At 40.1% G+C, this 21278-nt stretch overlaps 1 protein-coding gene, 1 long non-coding RNA gene and 1 pseudogene across 3 annotated transcripts; all 3 read right to left on the bottom strand.

Annotated features, from left to right (window-relative positions):
• The window catches only part of LOC116711194 (inositol 1,4,5-trisphosphate receptor type 1-like), a 112809-nt pseudogene extending 111460 nt beyond the window's left edge, over nt 1–1349 (bottom strand).
• Nucleotides 1350–4041: 2692 nt separating this feature from the next.
• LOC116711150 (uncharacterized) lies at nt 4042–9048 on the bottom strand. Its single transcript, XR_004337171.1, has 2 exons — nt 8422–9048; nt 4042–4228 (listed from the first exon to the last, which is right to left on the bottom strand). It is a non-coding gene; the product is annotated as an uncharacterized LOC116711150 (long non-coding RNA).
• A 1647-nt stretch (nt 9049–10695) lies between these two features.
• Nucleotides 10696–15427, bottom strand: LOC116711148 (histone-lysine N-methyltransferase SETMAR-like). 2 transcript variants are annotated; one of them, XR_004337170.1, is made up of 2 exons: nt 15269–15407; nt 10696–11355 (listed from the first exon to the last, which is right to left on the bottom strand). XR_004337170.1 is itself a non-coding variant. In XM_032550536.1 (2 exons), exons 1-2 carry the CDS (start codon nt 15353–15355, stop codon nt 13157–13159), a joined length of 852 nt encoding a protein of 283 aa, XP_032406427.1. In that variant the 5' UTR covers nt 15356–15427; the 3' UTR covers nt 12756–13156. The 2 variants fall into 2 exon arrangements, 1 of the variants encoding a protein (XP_032406427.1); XM_032550536.1 differs by lacking the exon at nt 10696–11355 and adding an exon at nt 12756–13921 and having other exon boundaries at nt 15269–15427.
• Between the last annotated feature and the right edge of the window lie 5851 nt (nt 15428–21278).

Here is a 21278-nt window from a genome sequence, read left to right as displayed (position 1 = left end):
TATGGAGACATTAATGATTTCCATAAATTTACAATTTATGGAAATCCCCCCCGCCCCCAAGAAAACCCAAATTTGGTATCAGAAGCTAAAACCATTTCTAAAATTTAGCTAAATATACAATTCAGACAGCAGCTGTTTTGAGTCAGAATTAATTCTACATTAGTTAAAATAATTTTACTGAAAATGTTTTTGTATTTTGTTTCTCCGTGGCATCTACTATATTCAAAACAGTGGTCAAGGCAACAAAAATGGGACATAGTAAATATATTTTACACCCACCTGCTGGAAACTCTACAGGGTAGATCTACTTTGCTTTTAAACAAGCTGCAAGGTATTAAAACAGGCACTGGACATCGTTCACAGAGTAATAACTAAAAGAGGAGGAACAAAGTGGTAGAGGCTTCATTAAAACCCTCAAGCTAAAACGAAGTAAACTGCTCAGTCAGGTTTGACACCCAGCAAAAATAGCTTCGAGGGTTAGAAATTAGCCCTTACAGGAGTACAGCTGGGAAATAGAAAACTACTTTCTGTGTGAACTGTGTTATTGTCATCTGCGTGAAACCAGTTCATCCTAAATTTGGGTCACCACTCAGAAAGCTTCGAGCATACAGCCAGCAGTAGTTATGCAGGTAAAATATTCTGTTTCATTTAAACAGTGCTCTTTGGTCAAAAATAACTCGGCTTCAATTTAAAATTACGAATAGCTTTGTGTTAATAAACAGAACTCTGACACATTACACAATATAATAAACTAAAAGCACGTAAAACATGTAAACAGTTAACAGAAACTGCACGTCTTACGGTAAAGGTCACATTAACCCATATCCCGACGGCCCACTGAACTTCCTACACACATATAAACTTTGCATTCTGTTACGTACAAAACTACGTAAACGTGAGTGCATTTAAGCGCCTGGGAATAACGTTAAACCGCGGACAGGTAAACATAAACATAAGCCAGAGTACATTTTTCCCTCGGCTAATTTTTTTTATGCCGTTTTAGCGCACGAGCAGCAGCCAGCGACAGAAACAAATGAGCGCGTGGGCTACTTCCTCGACAGGGATGCTGTCATCTCTGTGGGAAAAAAAAAAATATGAACAATGCGCGAGCTGGAAAACTACACACACAGAGAAGGAGTTCATACCTGGCAGGAATGAGAGAAGGCGTCAGAGGACAACGAGAGAAAAACGCGAGAAGTGGGTCAGCACGGGATAATTTCCACAGCGCTGTCCTCGGTTAAGTCCATGGCAGTGAAACTCCAGGTAGGCAAGAGTCGCATGAGCGGCGTTATCTCCGACAGCTCAATGCGTCCTCGGCAACAATCCTCTTCTTACCTCCTCCACATGTCACCACGGGAACGCCCATTCAGTTACTATTTATATTCGGCAGAGCTTGCTGGGTACTGTAGTTCTTAGTCTGCAGCTTCACTTTGAGACAAAACAATATTTTGGCATTGCAAAAATCCCTTCGGTCTTCTGACATTTCTGAACCGAAGCTTTATGGCCGCTTTTCAACTCAAAAAAGTTATTGACACTGTCTTAAATCTGTTTAGATAAAAAAGGTTTTTTTTTGGAAAAATTTAAAAAAAAGTTTAGATTTTCTTGTTTCTTATCATATTTATTTTAATTATTAATCAAATGTACTCAAATTGACAATTTTTGACATTTTAAAAATCTATTCATGTAGAGATCCCACTGCAGCTACACATTTTATCCTTGTAAATCTTTAGCAGGTGTGCCGGCAAACACAGAAAGCATAATTTGTCTCAAATACCTAGATAGGTGGATGTGTCAGTGGACTTTATACCATGTATGTAATGTCAGAACCAGAAGCCCACCGTCTCATGAACAGGGACTCAAGCTGTGCGTGTGAAAGAGACAAAATAAAGACAATTGTGTAGGGAGTATTCCTGTCAGAAACACTGACTCAGACACTGGCAGTCAGGAATGGATTTCTGAATCAGGTAAGTTATGTTGCCCTCAGAGATATTTAATTAATAAATGAATAACTCTGAAAAAATATATGTAATTAGACATTTGATTTTAAAGGGGAAATATTTTGTAAAATTGACCTTTTTGAGCTTTACATTCTGCTATTATGTTATTCCCACGCCAAAAACATACCTGGAGTGTTGCTTGATTCTTTCATTGTTGTGACGATTAGCTGAAGGCGGAGTTTCAGAAAGAGCAGGAGCTTCTTAAAGAGACAGAGGTCCAATTTCAAGGTATTAAATTACGACATCAAATTCAAATTTCCTTTAAGTCAGCATTTTTTATAACAATTGAAGGTGACATAGTTAATTGATTGAGCCATAAAATGGCATCAGGTGCCTGGAAAATACATAATAGCCTACCGCCCTTTTAAAAACATTTATTTGCTGTTTGCCAGAAGCCCATTAAAATGCTGTTTACATCGTTTTAAACTGTGTGATTGTGAGCGTGAGTGGGAATAAAAATAGCAGTAGGTATTTTGTTCCATATAACACAGTAGGAGTGGAACCGGTAAACCTTTTATGGATGCAAACTCGACTAAAAACCCACCTGTCTAGGATTGTATTTGAAATGTAATCAATTACAAATTTATTGATGGCACCTGACTTCATGCCGTGTTTTGATTGTTGACTCTATGTTGCTTTGTGTTTCTGTGTTTGATACGATGTAAAGCACTTTGAAATGCCTTGCTGCTGAAATGTGCTACACAAATAAAATTTGATTGATTGATTGATTGATTGCTTGTTAAATGTCAAAAACCATTCAGCCAAAGTAGGCGTGGCATATTTAATTAGAGGAGCGCGAAAAGAAACAGGAATCTACTGAAACAGTCAGAAGTACACCAATAAACTGTATGTGAAAATACCAAGATATACATATATATATATATATATATATATATATATATATATATATAAAACATAGCATAAAAGCTTCATCATCCATAATCATCCATGATTACAATATGAATGAAAATTGAGTGGCACCCGGGAAGAAAGAAGCACTTTCCTCCCTCAAATGGGCTCAATTGCATTCATCAGACCCACTAATTAGCTCTTAATGTAGTTTCTTAGCTGCAGGATCCAGAGAGATGGTAAGAATGGAGTATTTGAAAAATGATAAGTAACCATGATCATAAAAGATGGCCTATTTCCACTTTCCACATATGTTTTTTTTTTTTGTTTTTGTGTTTAACTGTGCACTCTCTTTGAGATGTTAATACCTGCCAAGTGTTCCCGTTCAGAACAACCTTCAGTAGTGGACACTGTGTGTTTTAAAGGTCTCCTGGTGCAGACATAAAAACACAGGGCCAGAATGAACCAGTGGAAAACAATAAATATGCAGGTAACAACACTGTCAGTGATGCCAGATAATCAGTCATCAGTATCCATGTCCTACAAAAACACAGTCTCTTGTTGAATCCACAGTCAATAATTCCTTAATATTGATGAGAAAGTGCTAGCTATAAGTGACATAATCTGACTTACACAGAAATACACAGCTTGGTCACAGGAGGATCTTGGTGCTGTCAATCATACTTGTGCACATACTGCTCTGTGCTGCGGTATAGCTTCATCCCGTCAGCAGAGCTTGTCATGAATGCAGAGGCTAGTTAGCATAGCCACCAATGAGTGGATAAATGGTTTTTCTGGAGAGTAAGTTGTTTCTCCGCCATTAGCACATTGGGCCCTGCAAACTGGAGTATGACTGACAACGCTAAGAACTTCCTCCTGGCTTTGATTGGTTATTTTTGACCGATAGCGGTGCATTTCTTCAGACGGCAATAGTAGCACAGAAAGGAGGTGTTTGATTTTTTTCACAGATATTCTGTCTTATAACATACTGTCACAACATATTGACAGTTTTAACAAATACGTTAAAAAAAACGTCTTCTTTTTTTAAATAAAAACTACATACCAAGAAATTATTGACTTAAAACAGGCTCCTATTTTTTGCTTAAAAGTCACAAGTTAGTTTTTCAAGTGTACTAAGATATTTGCACTAGAAACTAAACAACAACATTTTTGGTAAGATTTTCCTATTTTTTCCTTTTGCAGCGTTGCACTGATGCCTGAGAAAAATAGTTTCTTGGATTCTGTTGTACAAGAACAAACAACTGCATTAATCAGTTGCTTAAATGTAACAGCTGGGCTAAGTTTTTCTGTCTTGGGCTTGTGAGCAGTGGTTGGCCTGTCCAGTATCTGCGCTGCTGGTAAGTCTAGACTCCCCTCTGGGTCTGAAAAAGAAAAAGAAAATGGATTGATCAGTAGAGGACATCGGAACCATATTTCCAACAAGCTTTTGTATTAAAAAAACAGATAATGCTCCTCCCGTTGTTGAAAGAAGGCTGGAAAACAGATGCTTTGTTTCTGCACATCAACACCTGTTGCTCTAAATGGGACGTGTAATGTCATAATATCACGCAAACCTTTTTTATTTCCAGACTTAGGCTCAAACTGACATGAAGTGAAGTTGAATACAGATTATTTAGTACTCAGTTGTCATGGATACACTTCTCAGACGATAAGGCTTCCACACAGAGAAAAGAGGATTAAAACTGGACATTGCTGCTGCTGTGTTTGATAAAAGCAATAGTGTAGATGTGAAACTTGGTTTGAGGTTCCAGGAGCCTGTTGTGGTCTTTCCTCTCAGGGTATTATGATCAGCGTTTTATTCCAGTGGCCCACCATAACCCGATGTCTGCTGTCTCCCAGCATGAAGCATGAGTAAAAGAGAAGCAGCGCCTCATATGAGGAGAGGAGTGTGAAAACGGATTGATTTCCTTTATACCGCAAGGGCTCATGAACATGAGCACAAACATAGTGGGAGGCAGCAACGGCGCGTCCTGAGTGGTCGTCTGACATAAAAGTGACACGGAAAGCTGCTTCCGTCAAACAACGCCACATCTGCATGTTCAGGACGTTAAGGAGACAGTGGGATGACAGAATGCTGTAACCATCTGTGTAGGAGAGCCGGCCGAGAGTCATCCTCGCGTACGGTCCAGAGTTAGCGGGCCGAGGCCCTTCCCTTGGCAGCTCTGTGTGGGCAAAACAGTTGAATCTTTGAGGCATAGATGGTTTTCAGTGTGGGCCAGTTTGTGCAAAGCTAATCTTTTTGTGTAAATATTGCCCGAATCATGATTCGCTGGACACTCTATATTAAGTCTGAGCTTGTTAAGAGGTGACATGGAGGGTTCTGTCGTTCTCTGAGAGCAATTGTAAAACTAAAAACTAAAGACATGCCCCAAACGTATGGCATTTGGGGCAAACGCCATACGTAGACAATATGTATGGTAAAAACCATACGTATTAGCAATTATAAGCCAAGCTGTCATACTCGTAGAACTTCTTTTACTTTCCTATTTGCAGCATGGCTTTCTTTAAATGTAATAAACACAACTGGAGGAAAGAATCACAGTGCTTTACAAAAGCTTTTGTACCTCTTGAACGCGTCACATCTGGTCATGATGATACACCCACAAACTTCAATGGATCTTAGTGGAAATTTATCTGACCAACACAATGGTGAACGTAATTGTGAAGTGGAAAGACAATGATTTATAGTTTCAAAAGTTTCCCCAGTCTTCATTCTGATGTCACTAAATAAAGTCTTAGTATGAATATAACTGTGAAGACCTTAGAGTGGACTGGTAAAAACCAGCCCCTTGTTCTACACTTTGCTTCATTCAGAGCGTCTAAACTCTTGGCTAATGAGAAACGATTGCTTCCTGGAGGTGTGGACTCTGTTGAAGTTTTAAATTTCACCCAATCGCTAATGTTTAGAGATGGCGTATGTAATGCACCAGTACGACGCTATGAAGCTTACCGGAAGTTACCTGCGCTGTGAACAACCATCTCCAACAGCAAAGAGAGAAGTGCAGAGTCAAAATGCAGAGGATGCAAAAATTTATTCAATATTTGGAAGAGTGGCCAACGCAGACTGGACGGCTTCGATCGCTTCCTCTCCTGTCATTGCTATAACTACAGGCAGACTACAATTCTGAAACAGCGCAGAAAATCGACGTCTTCGTTCACAACTTCTGCTTCTGTTCACCGGTAGAATTTCAACCGGAGAAATTGAGTTCACTGGGGAAAATGCCACACAGAGCACTAAAGGGGGAGCAGGGCCGAGCAGGTTGCGTAGGAAGGCAATGACCTGGCTAACCTTAGAGGTTTCTTGGAAAACATTAGAGAATGAACTGTGTCATGAACACTGATGAACACAAAACAGAAAGATAATGGCACACAAGAAACCTGTCAAACATGACTGTCCACCTAACCGGAGAGGCTGCCAAGAAAAGGAGCAATCAAGAGGCCCATATTTAATGCCAGAGAAGCTAAGGAGATTCACTGCTCTAATGGGACAATCTGTTACCAGAAAAACAATCAGGCCGGCACTCCCTCAAGCTCCTTCAAAAAAAAAAAAAAAAAAAGAGTGGAAAAAAAATTTCAAAGCCGAAAGAAAGTCAGAATGGGACTAATTTCAAGTTTTTACACAGGGGGAACACAGCAGATATGTGGAAGTAGCTGCTCTGGTCTGATGTTACACTGAACACAACATCCTCATGGTGAAACATGGTGTTGGCAGAATCATTATGTGGGGATGCTTTTCTTTAGCAGGGACAGAGTGGCTAGGCAGACGGCTGTGGAGAAATACCTTTGCAATATGTATGTAATTATTTATACCATTTACAAATAGGCAGGAAAATGACAAAAACATTCATCTAGAAGTGGTTTAAGTGTTAGAATGGACTAGTCAAAGTCCAGAAAAAAAAAATCAAGCTGAGAATCCATGAGAAGACTTGAAATTGGGCGTTGTCCATGCAATCTGACTGGAAAAGTTTAAGGACTATGAAAACGTTAAAAGCTGTGGAAATAAAAGTTTTCTATTGCTTGAGGAACATGAAATCTTTCAAAGTGATGTAAAAGACAAATTACACTTTTTTACACTAGATCTCATAGCTTTCCTCAGTAGCATGACATCACACCTTAGATACAATCTAGACGAACATCAATTTACGCACTCACACACAAATAGTGCGAGATATGTCAACTGATATTCCCTCAAGCCTAAAACTTTGTGGAGGAAAAGTCTATTCAACCTGCTGTATTGTCCTTTACTGTCATCCAATCCTAATCATCTTTGCTAAACAGGCAGAGGGAAAAGAAACAGATTTACCACCATGAATGGGAAATTACTTTGTTTTATATCCGAGTCCCTAAAAAAAAAGGGACATGTTCTTGCCTTCATGGCATCAGACAATCCAGCATGAGGTAGCATGATGTACCTCTCTAAAAATAAAATACAATTATGCTGGTTTAATGGCCTCCATGTTCCCAGTGGAAATAGTCTGATTAGAGCAGCTGCAGAGATATTCTAATTAGGCCTTCTGATTTTTATCGCAGAACTTTGAAAAATAAGTTGGATTTGGCTGCGTTTAAGCTGAAGCCAGACGTTTGCCGGAGCGTTTCGAGAGGGAAGGTTTTTTTCTAGTGACATGATTGCTGCAGGTGTGCGCGTCTTTCCTTCATTTCCTGGCGCAGATGTTTACATAAATGGACAAATTCAGCTCGTCTCCTCCTCGTAAACATGTCCGCAGAGCGTAGGATCACTTCACCACGTCCCCTTGGTTACGGCATAATCAGTGTGACAGATCATGCCAAGAGGGACTGTGTGCGTGTCTGGATAGGGGGGACAGGTGTCGGATGTGTGCCGGCAGACACGAGTGGGAATTTTTTGACACTGTTGCCCATCAAGAAACTAATTTTTTTTTTGTTTTGTTGTTGGAGCTGATTTTGTTGAGGTGGAGGCAGTGGCCTTAAGTCATCTGTTTAACCTGGAGTCCAACAAGTTCCATAAGCTGCTTTAACAGCAGATAATCCAAAAGGATCAGTGAGAAGAAAGCTCTCTCACTACATGCAGTTAGGTGCATTGTTACCTTAATTAGTCTGTTTTGACATTTTTAAAAATACTTCACTGTTCTACTTTATGTATTTATTTCACACATTTTCTTATCCTGTGATGTGTTAGCTCAAATGGTAACAGGAGTGCGGTAAATACAATGTACAGCATAAAGTGGCAAATGTTTTAATCAGTTTGGTTTAATAACTGTGTGCCAGATTAATGATTTAGCTGAGTTTAGCTTAGCTCAGCTAACTTAAGTTTAGCTCAGCTTAGTTTACTTTAGCATAGCTTAGCTACAACCCATATTTAGCTGTAGGAATGCTTCCATTATTCTTATACCACATGATTTACACCACTAAGACTAAGACATTTTTCTAAAAAAAAATTATACAATTTTTCTATAAATAAAAATTTTAACATTTTTATTAAAACAAAAAACATGGAAGACAACATGGAAGAATGTCACTTTAGGCTAAATACAATTAACTGTAGAGTCATATATTCAATTTACAACCAGGAACTTACATTAACAAAATTTGCACAAGACCCAAAAAAGGGAACATTATTTTGGTCCAATTCCACCAACAGAACCCAGAACTGATTACACGTAGTCCTGTGGAAAAATAAAAAAAGAAGTAACTTAAATAGAACCATTCTGACAACACGAAGTCGGCAAAATGTCTTAAATAGCCACATTCTCCTCCAATCTGAAGAAATTGAAGAACGGGTGAGAAAATCAATGACATGCATCAGTTTGGAAACCACAGAAAACATGGACCAATGGTGAACCTTCTCATAAATCACCGGCATATCATAACTCCTGCAACAGAACATCAACATTCCCTTCCCTCAGCTGAGATTAGGGCTCATTATTCATAAGAAAGATGATGGGGAAAATGGCATCCAGAGGAGAGTTTTAAAGCATCCTATTACTTCTAACATAGGGCTTAAACATTAATGAAATGGTAAACGGACTGAATTTATATTGAACTTTTGTAGTTATGCTGACCACTAAAGCACTTTACACTAGAGCTACATTCATCAATCGCACTCAAACAGTCAGACACCAATATGCAGATCAGCAGGCAATTTGGGGCTAAGTGCTTCACCAAGGAAAACATAAATCAAGATGACAATTTCCAGATTACATGATTTCTCTCCACAGAGCCAGAAGGACATCTTAAAAGTCAAACATGGGGCTTGTTGTTATGGTCTGGGTTGGTTCAGGGCCTGGACGACCTTGATTTAATTTGAGAAAGTATTGAATTCTGCTCTCTATTCCAGAACGTCCAAAAAGGAAAATCCCTGCCCATCACCCGGCGAAACTAAAGCGTTTTTGGTCATGTAGAAATGCACATGCAATGATTTCTTAATGATTCAGAAAGTTTTGAAGTTAAAGTCAGGCATTAAATCCAACTGACAAGCTGAATTACAACAATTATTTGAAGAAGCATGTGTCAAAATAGGGAGAGAGAGAGAGAGAGATTATATTTTCACAAAGGACCAGATTGGTTTTCGATTGATACCCCCCCAACGTAATAATTAAAATAATCATTTCAAAACAGCATTTTATATTTAACTCAGGTCATTTTTGTCCGGTATTAACATCTTTTTGACAATGTGAAACCCACTTCTTCACACCACTGTATCTAAACTCTCACATGTGGAAGAAACGATCAGCGTGAAAAGCAGCCTGTGAAGGCGGGCGCCTCCTGCACTCCAGAACTTCCTGCTGGGCCCAGTGCAGGTGTCCTGGGCCAAATTTAACTTAACATCTGTGATGGGAGGAGTCAGTGTGAGAAACCCTTTTCACACCATCCTCTCTTAGCAGAGATGAGGCACGGCGCTCTACGGCTTACCCCGTGGGGGGGAAAAAAACCCAAACACAAATTCAGTGGAGTGCTTCATGGACTGATGATTCTGTATTAGCTGACCAAAAAAAAACTAAAATAAATCAACAAAAGTGGGGCAAATGTTTCAACTGGAACGTGTAAAATGTCTTCGCCAGCCGAGACCCTGAAAATAAGCCTTCAGTTTTTTTTTTTTCTTTTTTTAATTTGGCTGCAGGATTCAAGGCAAGGACATCTGCTCCCTCATCAGAGACGTGCTCCAGTTTAGAACAAATCGACTGAAAGTAGTAATTTCTCCGCTGGTCACTCACCCCGAAATAGTCAGGGCCCTTTATCAATGTGACACATAATCAAGCTGCATCTTGTCATCTGTACCCCTTTGAAACGTAGTTTGAAAAGACATACTGGCAAAGTTTGATTAAGCCCAATCAATTAATATTTAGCCATACGATCATTTCATGTGATGCATTAATTGCTTTTTTTTTTTTTTATGCGGCCATTCCTGGATTTCAGTTCTTACAGCTCCAAGCAAATTCAGTTAGGTTTATAATTTATTAAATTGAATCCGGTACCAACAGAAGCCACCTTATTAATGAACAGAGTTGGTGTAATTTCATGTCAGTCGAAATCCAGCTGTAATCTGAAGACTGTAAAGATTCGTAAAGAGAACTTCAGTGAACAAACAGCATCATAAAAACAAAACAAAACACACTGTATAAAACGTCATGGAGAAAGTTAAAGTTGATGCTTATGTCTTTGGGCAGGAAAGATCTCCTGTAGCAGTCTGTATTCCAGCAAGTCTGATGAAGTCTCTGACTGAAGACATTATAGTTGTGTAAAAGTCTCATAAGGAGGATGCTCAGCGTTGTTGTGTTCTTTGTATTATGAAGAATGAACAACAATTTCAATCTTTAAACTGGTTGAACACATACAGCTGTACTGACTTAAATGCATACCACACAGATTTATTTTTTTTTAAACAAATCATGAAAACAATTGTCCACTTCCCAATTACGCACTTCTATGTGTTGGTCTATTTCATTAAATTTCAATAAAAGACACAAAAGGTTGTAGCTGCAATCTGGAAAAAAAGTGTGGAAAAGTTCAAGGGTTTATGACTAAAAGGCTCTGGGCAGGTTTTCAAACCACAGTAAGTGTGGTTTAAAGGGAACACAGCAAAACGTGAGTACCTGTCACTTTTGGTATGAGAAGATTATATTACGACAACTCCACCGAGTACCAACAATGAAAACATTTTCATTGAAAATGATATTTAGCAAAGGCCAGAGCAGAACCGCTGCGCCTCTCAAAATCCAATCACATCCTGACTACAACACCCTCCTGCTCTGAACACGTTTCATTTTCCTTGTTCTCGTGTTGGATTTTGGGCAGGGGGGGGGACACAGGGAGTTTTGCAGGGAAGTTCACCTCCTGTGATTAAGTGCCGGTTGCTAGGTGACAGAGCTGGAGAGGAGCCGCTCTTGTTTGCAGCCGTTCTGCCGGGCAGATCTGAGATCGGCATTCGCGCGCCTCCAGAATCAGCCAGTCTCTGTCCAAATCACCTCCTGTACACACCGCCAGTTGTCATGGGGATTCCAGGGACATCTGACTCAAGAATGACATGAGTCATGGATTAAGAAGGAAAAAAAAAAGCTTTTCTTCTTACACTGATGTTTGAAATATTCAATTGAATTCATCCAAAGGCAAAAGGAAATATCCCTCATTTACAGGTGAATGAGGTTTATCACCAATGACATTTCTTCATTATAAGTAAATACAAATGAACAGAAGAGCTAAAAATGATCTGAATTATCCAACGATTGAATTAGGAGATGGAACTTATGTTTCAGTGTTAATTTTCTCCCATTTCCCTGCCCTACTTTCCTACAAGACCAGAGCATCAAGCTACACTTCTCCACATGAACGTTGAACATTTCTGATTATTCTGATTGCACCCTATCAAATACCTTTGATTTGGCTGCAAATTGTATGCAACTCCTCTCATATATTTCTTCCATATTCATCTTTTTTGTCACACAAATGTTTCCATGAGGGCCTTACGTGGAAAAAGTAATTGCCCTCAGACCTAATGACTTGTTGAGCAACCCTGTTGGCGGCAATGAGCCTGTCACAACGATGTGGAGGAATTGTGGCTCTGTCTCCTTTACAGAACTGCTTCATTTCAGCTGCGTTGGAGGATTTTTGATAATCAAGGTCATGCAGAAAATGTAAGGTCCGAAATCTTAAAATTTTCTTTTAGAGCTATTAAGAGTTGGACTTGTCTGTGTGCTTTGGGGCATTGCCTTGCGGCATAACCCAAGTGTGAAAGCACCCCTAAAATATTCTCAAGGTACTTTTTGTTACCTTCAAATAAACTAGAAAGTGATAAACTAGTCCCAGATAAAACTCAGATGGGAGGGAATTTACTGTAGGTCGACACCACAATTGCAGAATCCAGTCAACTCGCCACAGCGCTCCGATCGACAGAAGGTTTTCAGTGCCATCTCTCCGCCACCACCCTCCTCTCCACCCCGATGTGGCTGCAGCACTGGTCTCATTTCAGGATGAAACTTGGTCTCCATCCTAATTAACCCAAATGTGGATATTAATAAGATGAAAGCAGGTCTAGACTAGAAGTGGGGCAGATTGAGAGGAGATGGTCCTGATTTCAGAATGGTCACGTTAACGCTAAAGTAGGACACCTTCGCCCCTCCTTTGCCGGGGGAATAAAGTTGGTTTCTATATAAACTTGTACCCCCACTCCTTTAAAAAAAACAAAAACAACGGTCCCACCTCTCGTGATCGAGCACCACGAGAAGCAGAGAAAATATGGAAGGAAATGGGAAAATACACATCACAACGATAAATGTTGAACCAATAGACACATAAATATCTACAGCTAACAGGAATTTCTGCCTTCTAATTTGTGTAAGCCTTTGTGTCTGTCTAAAGAAACCTATTAAACACCAGTCCTTGTGGTGTGAAAAATGGAAGGAGACAGACTGCAAGTCTGTTGGGACACAACCAATATTTATTTGTGGAAATAAATATTCCATGACAGGTGAAATGGGTTGAAATAACAACAGGTTTACTCCCTTAGATAAATAAAGCTTTTTTTATTATTATTATTATTCTTCCTTATCTTATTCAGATCTGTTTTTACAGCGAGTGGGAGGCAGCATTAAGACAGGGGGAGAATCAGAAGGGAACCAAACAGGAAACAGTGACGAGCAAAGCCATGACTCATCCAAACGATTGTGCTGGAAACTGCCGATGCGCTCTACAGTCTTGTCTTAATGAGCTGCTGAACTGACCGAGGGTTCAAGGAAACTCATCATGGACCAACTACTTTTTGTTTGTTTTCTTTGTTTGTTTGTTTTTTTTACAGTTGAGTTAAAAACAACTTTATTTCAGCTGAGGATAGATAAATCGAGCGGAAGGAAGAGCGCGCAGTTCACGGAACCACAGTGGCACTGCTTCCTCTTCAGTCCATCGTTGGATAGAGCCTCTACAGGCTTCTGGGCACCATATCTTCCCGAGTAGTCAAACGTCAGTTCCTCCTGTGCGTGTATGCACCGTCCGGCGAACAGCGCCAGCCTCGGTATGGCAGAGTGAACGCGAACAGGAAGCATGTACAGGTTGGGTGTGCAGGAGTGGTTGAGGAAGCGGCCCACGTTTCCCGCCCGAGCGGGGTCCACGAACGTCTCTGTGACGGAGCCCGTCCCCGCGTGCTCCCTGACGGCGATGATGTAGTTGTTCTCCTCGTCTGTCTGGCTGAGCTGTCTGCGTGTAGCCTCTGCGAAAGAGATCACCTCCCCTGCGTATTCGCACACAAACATCCCGCGAGGGATTTCTTCCGACGCTCGTACTCCCCAGCCCTTGCTCTTGGTGCGGCAGACCTCCAGCCTGAGCCGGAGCCCCCTCCCTACCACACGGTTAGAGCAGGTGTCGCTGCAGGTACAAAGGGCATTGCACTCAAACACAGGGGAAGAGTAGTCGGATTCAGGTCCGTCGAGGTTCAGCAGCCTGCCCGTGTCGTCATAGGCCTTGCCAGACGTTTGAAGGCAAGAGCAGGTCTCGGGGTGGCAGGAATGGGAAATACAGGAGCAACCAGGAAGGGTGACTTCACTTGGATCTACGGAGCATCCTGGGCCCTGAACGTTATCTGTGGAATACTGGAGAAAAACAGAAAACTACAGAAGCTGCACCAGATTCATAAAAAAAAATAAAAATTGAAAAAATATCCATATGACTTGAATAATTTCTGAATTTTTACATCCATAAACTTATGCTTTGTAGGGATTTCTGTGTGATTAACACAATGTGGTGTATAAACGTAAAAGGGGTGGAAAAAGATACATCCTTCTGTGCTTATCACCAGCGGCCATTGGATGAGAGGCAGGGTACACCCTGGACAGGTCACTAGCCTACCACAGGGCAAACAACCATGCGTACACAAACACACACACAGACACACACACGTAAGGGAAGTTTAGAGAGTCCAATTAATCTAGCTGTCATGTTTTACCCTGGAGTACCAGGGAAGAACCCCTGCATGCACAGGGAGAACATACAAACTCTACGCAGAAAGGTCGGGATTTGAACCCAGGACTTTCTTGCTTCAAGGCTACAATGCTACAACTGTACCACAATAACATGCTTCTTTGTAATAGGCTGTTACGTAAAATATGTGGATGTTTGTGGTTGAATACTTCTGCAAGGCACTCTACGTGTAAAAAGAGTGCAACTAGAAATAAAAATTCATGAAATTTATGAATTTTCATGTCAGTGAATAAGTCAAACAAGTTCATAGCTCAAAGATGTTACTGCTTATTTCTTAACAAAAGGTGTGCTAATGTTTCACATGCTTTTTCAGACAAGTGCAGAGGTCACTTTTAGGGATTGTAGGCAACAGGAAATAAAAAAGGAAATAAATCTGCAATACATCACTATTTAACATAATCAGTAGCTATAACTGTCATTCATTTGTAATCAGCTTACAGAATACGTAACCCTACCTGTGGGCATAATAAATCAGTCTACATCCTCCTACTAAGGTTGCAGAAAGGCAGTCCTTGTTTGACTCGCTACAAGTTGTAGACAGGTTATGTTTGCAGTGATGATTTACTGACACCTGCTGGTGAAACAAGGCATTTCAGCTGATGGAGGCGAGGCTTCTCAGAGCAGATGGTTACAGTTTAAAAGGCATTTAATCTAATACCCACAAGGTATTATGCTTTATTACTCATATAAAATAATAACAACAATAAAATAAAATAGAAATACCCCGGACTCAGAAATTGTCTACTTCATTCACAGACCAAGCAAATATTAAAACTATTTTAGTGTTCACAGCAGCAGCTATAAACGTTAAGTTGTAAGCAATTTTGTTCCGGTTACGACACTTCCGAGAGCGAAAAACGGCAATTCTGCGCTTTCCTTTTCCTACCTCAAAGTAATAATTCAGTTACTGTTAGCCATCTTGGGTATTCATCTGCGGAAAAGGGCTCGGGTGTCATTACCTTGAATGTCGGACGTGTCAGAGCTTCACATAAAACAGGAACATCCTCCAAACCGCCGCTCAAATCCACACTGCGCTCCTCCGTCATGCTGTGGACCAGCTGTCTACCCGCAGCATGTCAACAACCTCCGAATCAAAACCAGAAGCGGCAGCTTCCGCTGATGAGGTTAACGACTATCTCCCCCTAGCGGTAAGTTGGAATCATTACATCCTGATAAGAGATGGCGAATGACGCCACCTTAAAAAAAACAATACATGCTTTGTCTCAATAAAGAATTTTGACGTCACATCTGTAAGGTCAATTGAATAAAAAAAGTGTTTTGAGATGTCAGAATCTTATTCTACACCACGTATTTAAAATGGAAGCGGTTTAAATGTTTTGCTAAGTTGCAACTTGTCTTTAAGTTGCCTGTAAAACGCTCAAAGTTTCATCAAGCAGGCTGTAATCTTTTGGAAACGGTGTCATACGCACAAATTTTCTCCACACAAAGAAATAGTATGGGAACAAAAAAGCTTATATAAAAATAAATACACTGATAGAGATATAGCATAGCATAGTTATTTGAGGATAAAAGTAACCGTTATGGAAACCTCATGAAAGCGGATAAGTGCTTTCCAGTGAAATATAAAGTTTGCCTCAGTTGTGAAAGTCGTTCCCCTGGGCATAGCCGGGCTGAAAGCTAAATTTATCAAAAATCAAGTCTGATTCCTAAAAACTCGGGGAATACACAATAAATGCACAAATAAATCTATAAGGAAACTTCTACCGTTATAACATGGTCCAAAGGAAAGTATTTCAGGAAAACACAATTTAGTAATATAAATAGGAACTGGTAACTTCTTCTTAATACTGTAGATAAAAAAATAAGGAAACTTACATAATTGATATAATGCAATGTGAGAATAAAATTATTACTATTATTTAAAGAGTCTAATTGGTTTTGCACAAGTGACACATTGTTAAAACGATAGATGAAACAAATCTGATTGGCTTTAAGAAAAGGTGAGAAAAAGAGGCTGACATGAAAACAGCTGTTTGTTGTTTTTTTTACTTATTTTTGTAATTATACAAAATTATTAAAAAGTATACATATTTGTTTTCACTCATATCAGAAAATGAACCTCAGATTCATTCAGTGAAATATTTGACTGTTAAATGTAACTGTTGGTTGTTCACGTTGCGCGATTGAAAAAATTTAAATAGAAAGTTACTATTGTTACAAAAAGAAAGTTTTCTTTTTCAAAGTTTCAGGAAAAGAAAATCGCTGCAGGAAAGTCTGGTAAAGTGATTGCATCTCTGTATGTTGAACACGAGGGGGCGTGCTCTCCACATAAGAAGGAATAACAAGAGGATTAAAAAAATAAATAAAAATCAGGAATATTTGTGGTTAGGTGAACGTAATGCATAAACATTAGAAATCTTTGAGGATATTTAAAACTTTAACACTTAGTCTTTGAGACCTTAAAGACAAAAGTATCAGTAAACCAAACATGCAGGGACACTAGTGTATTTTTTCCTTTTTTTTCCTTTAATATTCAAACCAGTCAGCATAACTAAAAACATTCTCCATCAATAAAATTGTCTGCTGGGGCTACTAACCTGACCAGCGTGCAAATACCTTTTGATCTTGTATGCTGCAACGGTGACTGAACCAGGAGAGGACAATGCAGTCCTGAAGCTAGAAGGTCAGACAAAACTAAACTTCTCTGAATTTTTTCCATAGGATGGAAACATAAACGGGGAGATGGTAACATATGTTGTATAATTGTTATTGTCAGTGGGTTGTGTTAAGAACTTCACACAAAGTCAGAGTTTGTTCCCTTAAGATAACATTAGCCCTTTTTTTTCTAAGCAGCTACCTCAGCCACCTAGCTTCAAAATTGGATATTAATCAATTTAACATTTGAATTTGGGTTGATAACCTGTTGTGTTAAATTAACCCTGGACTGAATCAGATCATATTTGGCAAATAACTGGGTTTCCAAAATAACTTCACACAAAATCAATGAGTTTGTTCCCTTAAGATAACATTAGCCCCGTTTTGCTAAGTAGCTGGAGAGCTACTTAGCACACCTAGCTTAGCCACCTAGCCTTAAAATTAAATATTAATCAATTTAACCTTTAAATTTGGGTTGAGAACTTGACCCTTTAGTGTTGAATTAACCTTGGGCTGAATCAGTCCATTTTTGGCATGTAACTGGGTTTCCAAAATAATCCAAACTGATTTGGTTTTAGGGGCGCAGTTGGTAGCACTGTTGCCTTGCAGCAACAAGATCCTGGGTTCGATTCCCGGCCCGGGGTCTTTCTGCATGGAGTTTGCATGTTCTCCCTGTGCATGCGTGGGTTTCTTTCCGGGTACTCCGGCTTCCTCCCACGGTCCAAAATCATGACTGTGAGGTTAATTGGTCCCTCTAAATTCCAGGGTGTACCCCACCTCTCGCCCAAAACGTTTGCTGGAGATAGGCACCACGATCACAAAAAGGACTAAGATCATCAAACGGTTTAAATCCACATGAATGTTTTAGGATTAGAATATTTCACGGTTTATAATTTCTGCAATATTTTAATGGCCTCCCCATTTAGGTTGTGGTACATTGTGAGATTGTACTTGCATCTGACAAGAGTGATACTTATTCTCTTGTTTGGAATGTCTTTGGAGGACTTCAACAGGCTTACTTGTTAGGAATGCTTGGGAGTTTGATGACAACAGACACACTGCGATGCTGAACTCTGAAGCTGTGCTGCAATTGGTTGGAGAGTTAAGGAACCCAAAGCCCATCAGAGCCCGTTCTCTGCAGATATTATCAACAACTGCCCACTGCTGCGTCTGATGCCGCGCTGATGGACTTGGCCTTAAATTGGCTGTGATGCTTCTCCCAGGCTGCAGGGAGGAGACTTGTGTTGAGGAGGACAGAGGAGAACAAAAGAAATTTCAAAGCTTTCCCTCATCTGCCTTGCCAACTTCGAGAAATATAATGACGGCGGTGACCAGGGAAACACCAGAGGGGTTGCTACAAGGATTAGCCGTGTAATGGAGCTGGGAGGCAGACGTGGAAATTACTAGAAGCTCTAGGTAGGTGAACACAGCAGGGTTCAGTTCAGGACGGACTCAGCGTTCGCCTACGCTGCAGGAGTCGCCTCATGTCACTTTTGGAAAGTTTAGTTTGGCTGTCAGCTAACTGCAGGGTTAACGTTTTTATCCATACCACAAGGTAATGCAAGCTAATTACACATGGAGTCAGAGGTGTTCACCAGCACCCAAAGGCAAGCTTCCTGACGAGCTTTGGAAAAATAGAAATGTATAACAGAGCGAGACTCTACACAGCTAGAAGAAAAGAAAATCCTACTTTTCAAACTTTTGCTCACTTCTCATTTACCTAAATATCACAATGAATTGAAACAGTGTTTGCGTGTCTGTGTGGGAACTCAGACTGTTTGCTAAATCTTTGAATGGTTCGAGAAGTTTTCCAGACCTTTGCTGTTGTTCAAGACTTTAAGTTTATTTATTAAGGATTTACGATATATCGACGATATTAGTCCTTTTTTTGTAACAGATTGAAGTTGGTCGAATAAATAAAACTGTGCCGATGTTTATCTTCATCTTATTGCAGTTTGTGTCTGGAGGAGGTTGGTCATGTGACAGCGATAGTGATGCAGCGCAGGACTGTGGGAAGTTTAACCAAACCAGCAGTGAAGTCAGCGGTATGGTCGTTTTAGTCAAGGTACCAATATTGGATATCGATTTAGGCCCACGTTTTCACATCAGCACATCCCTATTATTTATGTTTGACTTCACTGAATTCACAGCACTTTGTATTTTCCAGAATAAACCCCCCCACAGAACTTTCTAATAAGATACCAGGCCGACCTAAACGTTTCCCCGCTTGTTATCTTTCATGCTGTGAAGCAAATGAGCAACTCTATAAAGGTGAGGCCCATTTGGGTTTCGTTGGCTGACCTTTTCCAGCCTGCTTCAAATGTCATTCTTGTTGCAGGAGGAGAAGTCAGAGGCACAGAGCGGTGAATCAAACCGAGATATGTCGAAATGTTGCTGTGCTCGCCCGGAGCGTACACCCGCAGAAGTAGTCACGGTAACAATGAGTTGTTTTTAATAATCGCCCTGGAAACCGACTGATGCCAAGAAATCTCCTCTGCTTTTGTCCCGTCAACTTTTCACTTTCGCTACCATTGCAGCTACGTCCCCCCGTAGCAAATGAAGCTGAGTGGTTATCATATTCAATAATCTTATTACTGCTGGTTTTTTTTTGTGTGTGTTTAGATGATCAGTCTTACTGACGCTCACACACAAAACGCTTTCTGCTGGAGAAAAGCCACCGCCGGTTACAGAACGAGCTCCGTCTAAAAATACAGTAAAAACGAGCTTCGAGCGTCCGTGTCAGCGCCGAGACCGAACACACACTCAGCCTGGCAGTTTGCTCCAGGCAATACGCAGCACTCCTTTAATTGGGCCCTGAGAGAAAACACCAGAACAATCCGCCGAACAATTTATTATGCATCATACAGATGATTAACATCACAGACGTGTGCTACGTTTCCATGCTTCTCTGTGTTTCGCCACTTTCTTAAACGGTACAGGCCCAAAGCCTGGGTACAGCTTATTCTTTTTTATTATTATTATTTATTTTGAAACATACAATCAGCAACTATCCAGATTCATTTCCAATGGCTGTGAGCTTTGTAAAGGTGCGTTACACACACATTCACAGCTTTTTGCTTCCCTTGGAGTAAAAGTATTTGCATACTTTTATGATGGGGATTGGACATTTTCTTTGGATAATGTGCAACACTGAACTCTGGGTCAATGTTAAAGAAATTATGAGGCTTTTAATGCTTTTTTTGCATGCAGAAAAGCCCCACCTTTTTGACAGGTATAGTCAGGTATACTTTTTATTCACATTTATAAAGTATCGTATTTTCCGCACTATAAGGCGCACATAAAAAGGTTCAATTTTCTCAAAAGCCGTGAGTGCGCCTTATAATCCGGTGCACCTTATATATGGACCAATATTGAGCCATAACAGGTCTCGCAACTACGGTAAGCAGCCCCAACTTCATTTTCCCCCGTAGAAGAAGAAGCGCGCGGTGCACACTGGGTTTTGTGTAAAGACCCCAAAATGGCTCCTATTAGAGACACGCTTACGACGCAGAGTTTAAGCTCAAGGCGATCAGTCACGCAGTAGAACACGGAAATAGAGCAGCAGCGAGAAACTTAACATGAACGAATCAATGGTGCGGAAGTGGATATATTTGCGATTGCACAACGTTTGATTTACCGTAACAGTATCAGACTGTTTTTTACGTGTTTATTGAATCGAGGAAAAGTTCCCCTCCACTATATATAACTTGCTGTTGTTAAAAGATAAACTGTGTCACGAAAATACCACGTCACTGACTTTACCTCGGGGAAAATAATAAAGCAGCTGTTTATTCATTTTGGGAATGAACGGAGTTTTCAGAACGCTGGTTTGTAATCTATTAATAAAGTTTGACTGACCTATCTGACTATTTTGTTGACATTCCCTTTAGCGCAGTTCCATCTAATGGATGCATAACGTAACCCCAACCTCTACTGTAGCGTGTATTCTATGCGCCTTATAATGCGGTGCGCCTTATATAATATGAAAAAAGTTTTAAAATAGGCCATTCATTGAAGGTGCGCCTTATAGTGCGGAAAATACGGTAATGCAAGCATACATTATGTAGACAAAATAGGACAAAAGTAAATTGGCTCAGTTTTGAGTTATTTTCTGCAAAACAAAATGAATGGGACTGGTGGGAACTTCTGTGTAAAAGTGACGTTAGTATTTTGTTTTTTTTTTCTCCCAAATACACAACAGCCAGTGCAATCTGAAAAAGTAAAATTGTCCCATTTCAAAGATGATTTGCTTTGAGCAGTGTTCAAGTCTGTTAATCTAAAATAAAATGAAACTTCATAGTAGAGACGTTCTGAAGACTTACAGTATTTCCCAGCCACTTTTATGGATTCCTC

This window comes from Xiphophorus hellerii, chromosome 20 (genome assembly GCF_003331165.1).
Source record: "Xiphophorus hellerii strain 12219 chromosome 20, Xiphophorus_hellerii-4.1, whole genome shotgun sequence".
Lineage (NCBI taxonomy): Eukaryota > Metazoa > Chordata > Actinopteri > Cyprinodontiformes > Poeciliidae > Xiphophorus > Xiphophorus hellerii.
Note: the sequence above shows the minus strand (reverse complement) of the source record. Positions and strands in the feature narration are given on the sequence as shown.

Excerpts from the sequence above, each read along its gene's own strand:
- LOC116711148 (XM_032550536.1), bottom strand. The coding sequence starts at position 15,355 with ATGACGGAGGAGCGCAGTGTGGATTTGAGCGGCGGTTTGGAGGATGTT. Across the intron at positions 13,922-15,268 it reads TGACACGTCCGACATTCAAG|TATTCCACAGATAACGTTCA; the intron begins GTAATGACACCC and ends GTTTTTCTCCAG.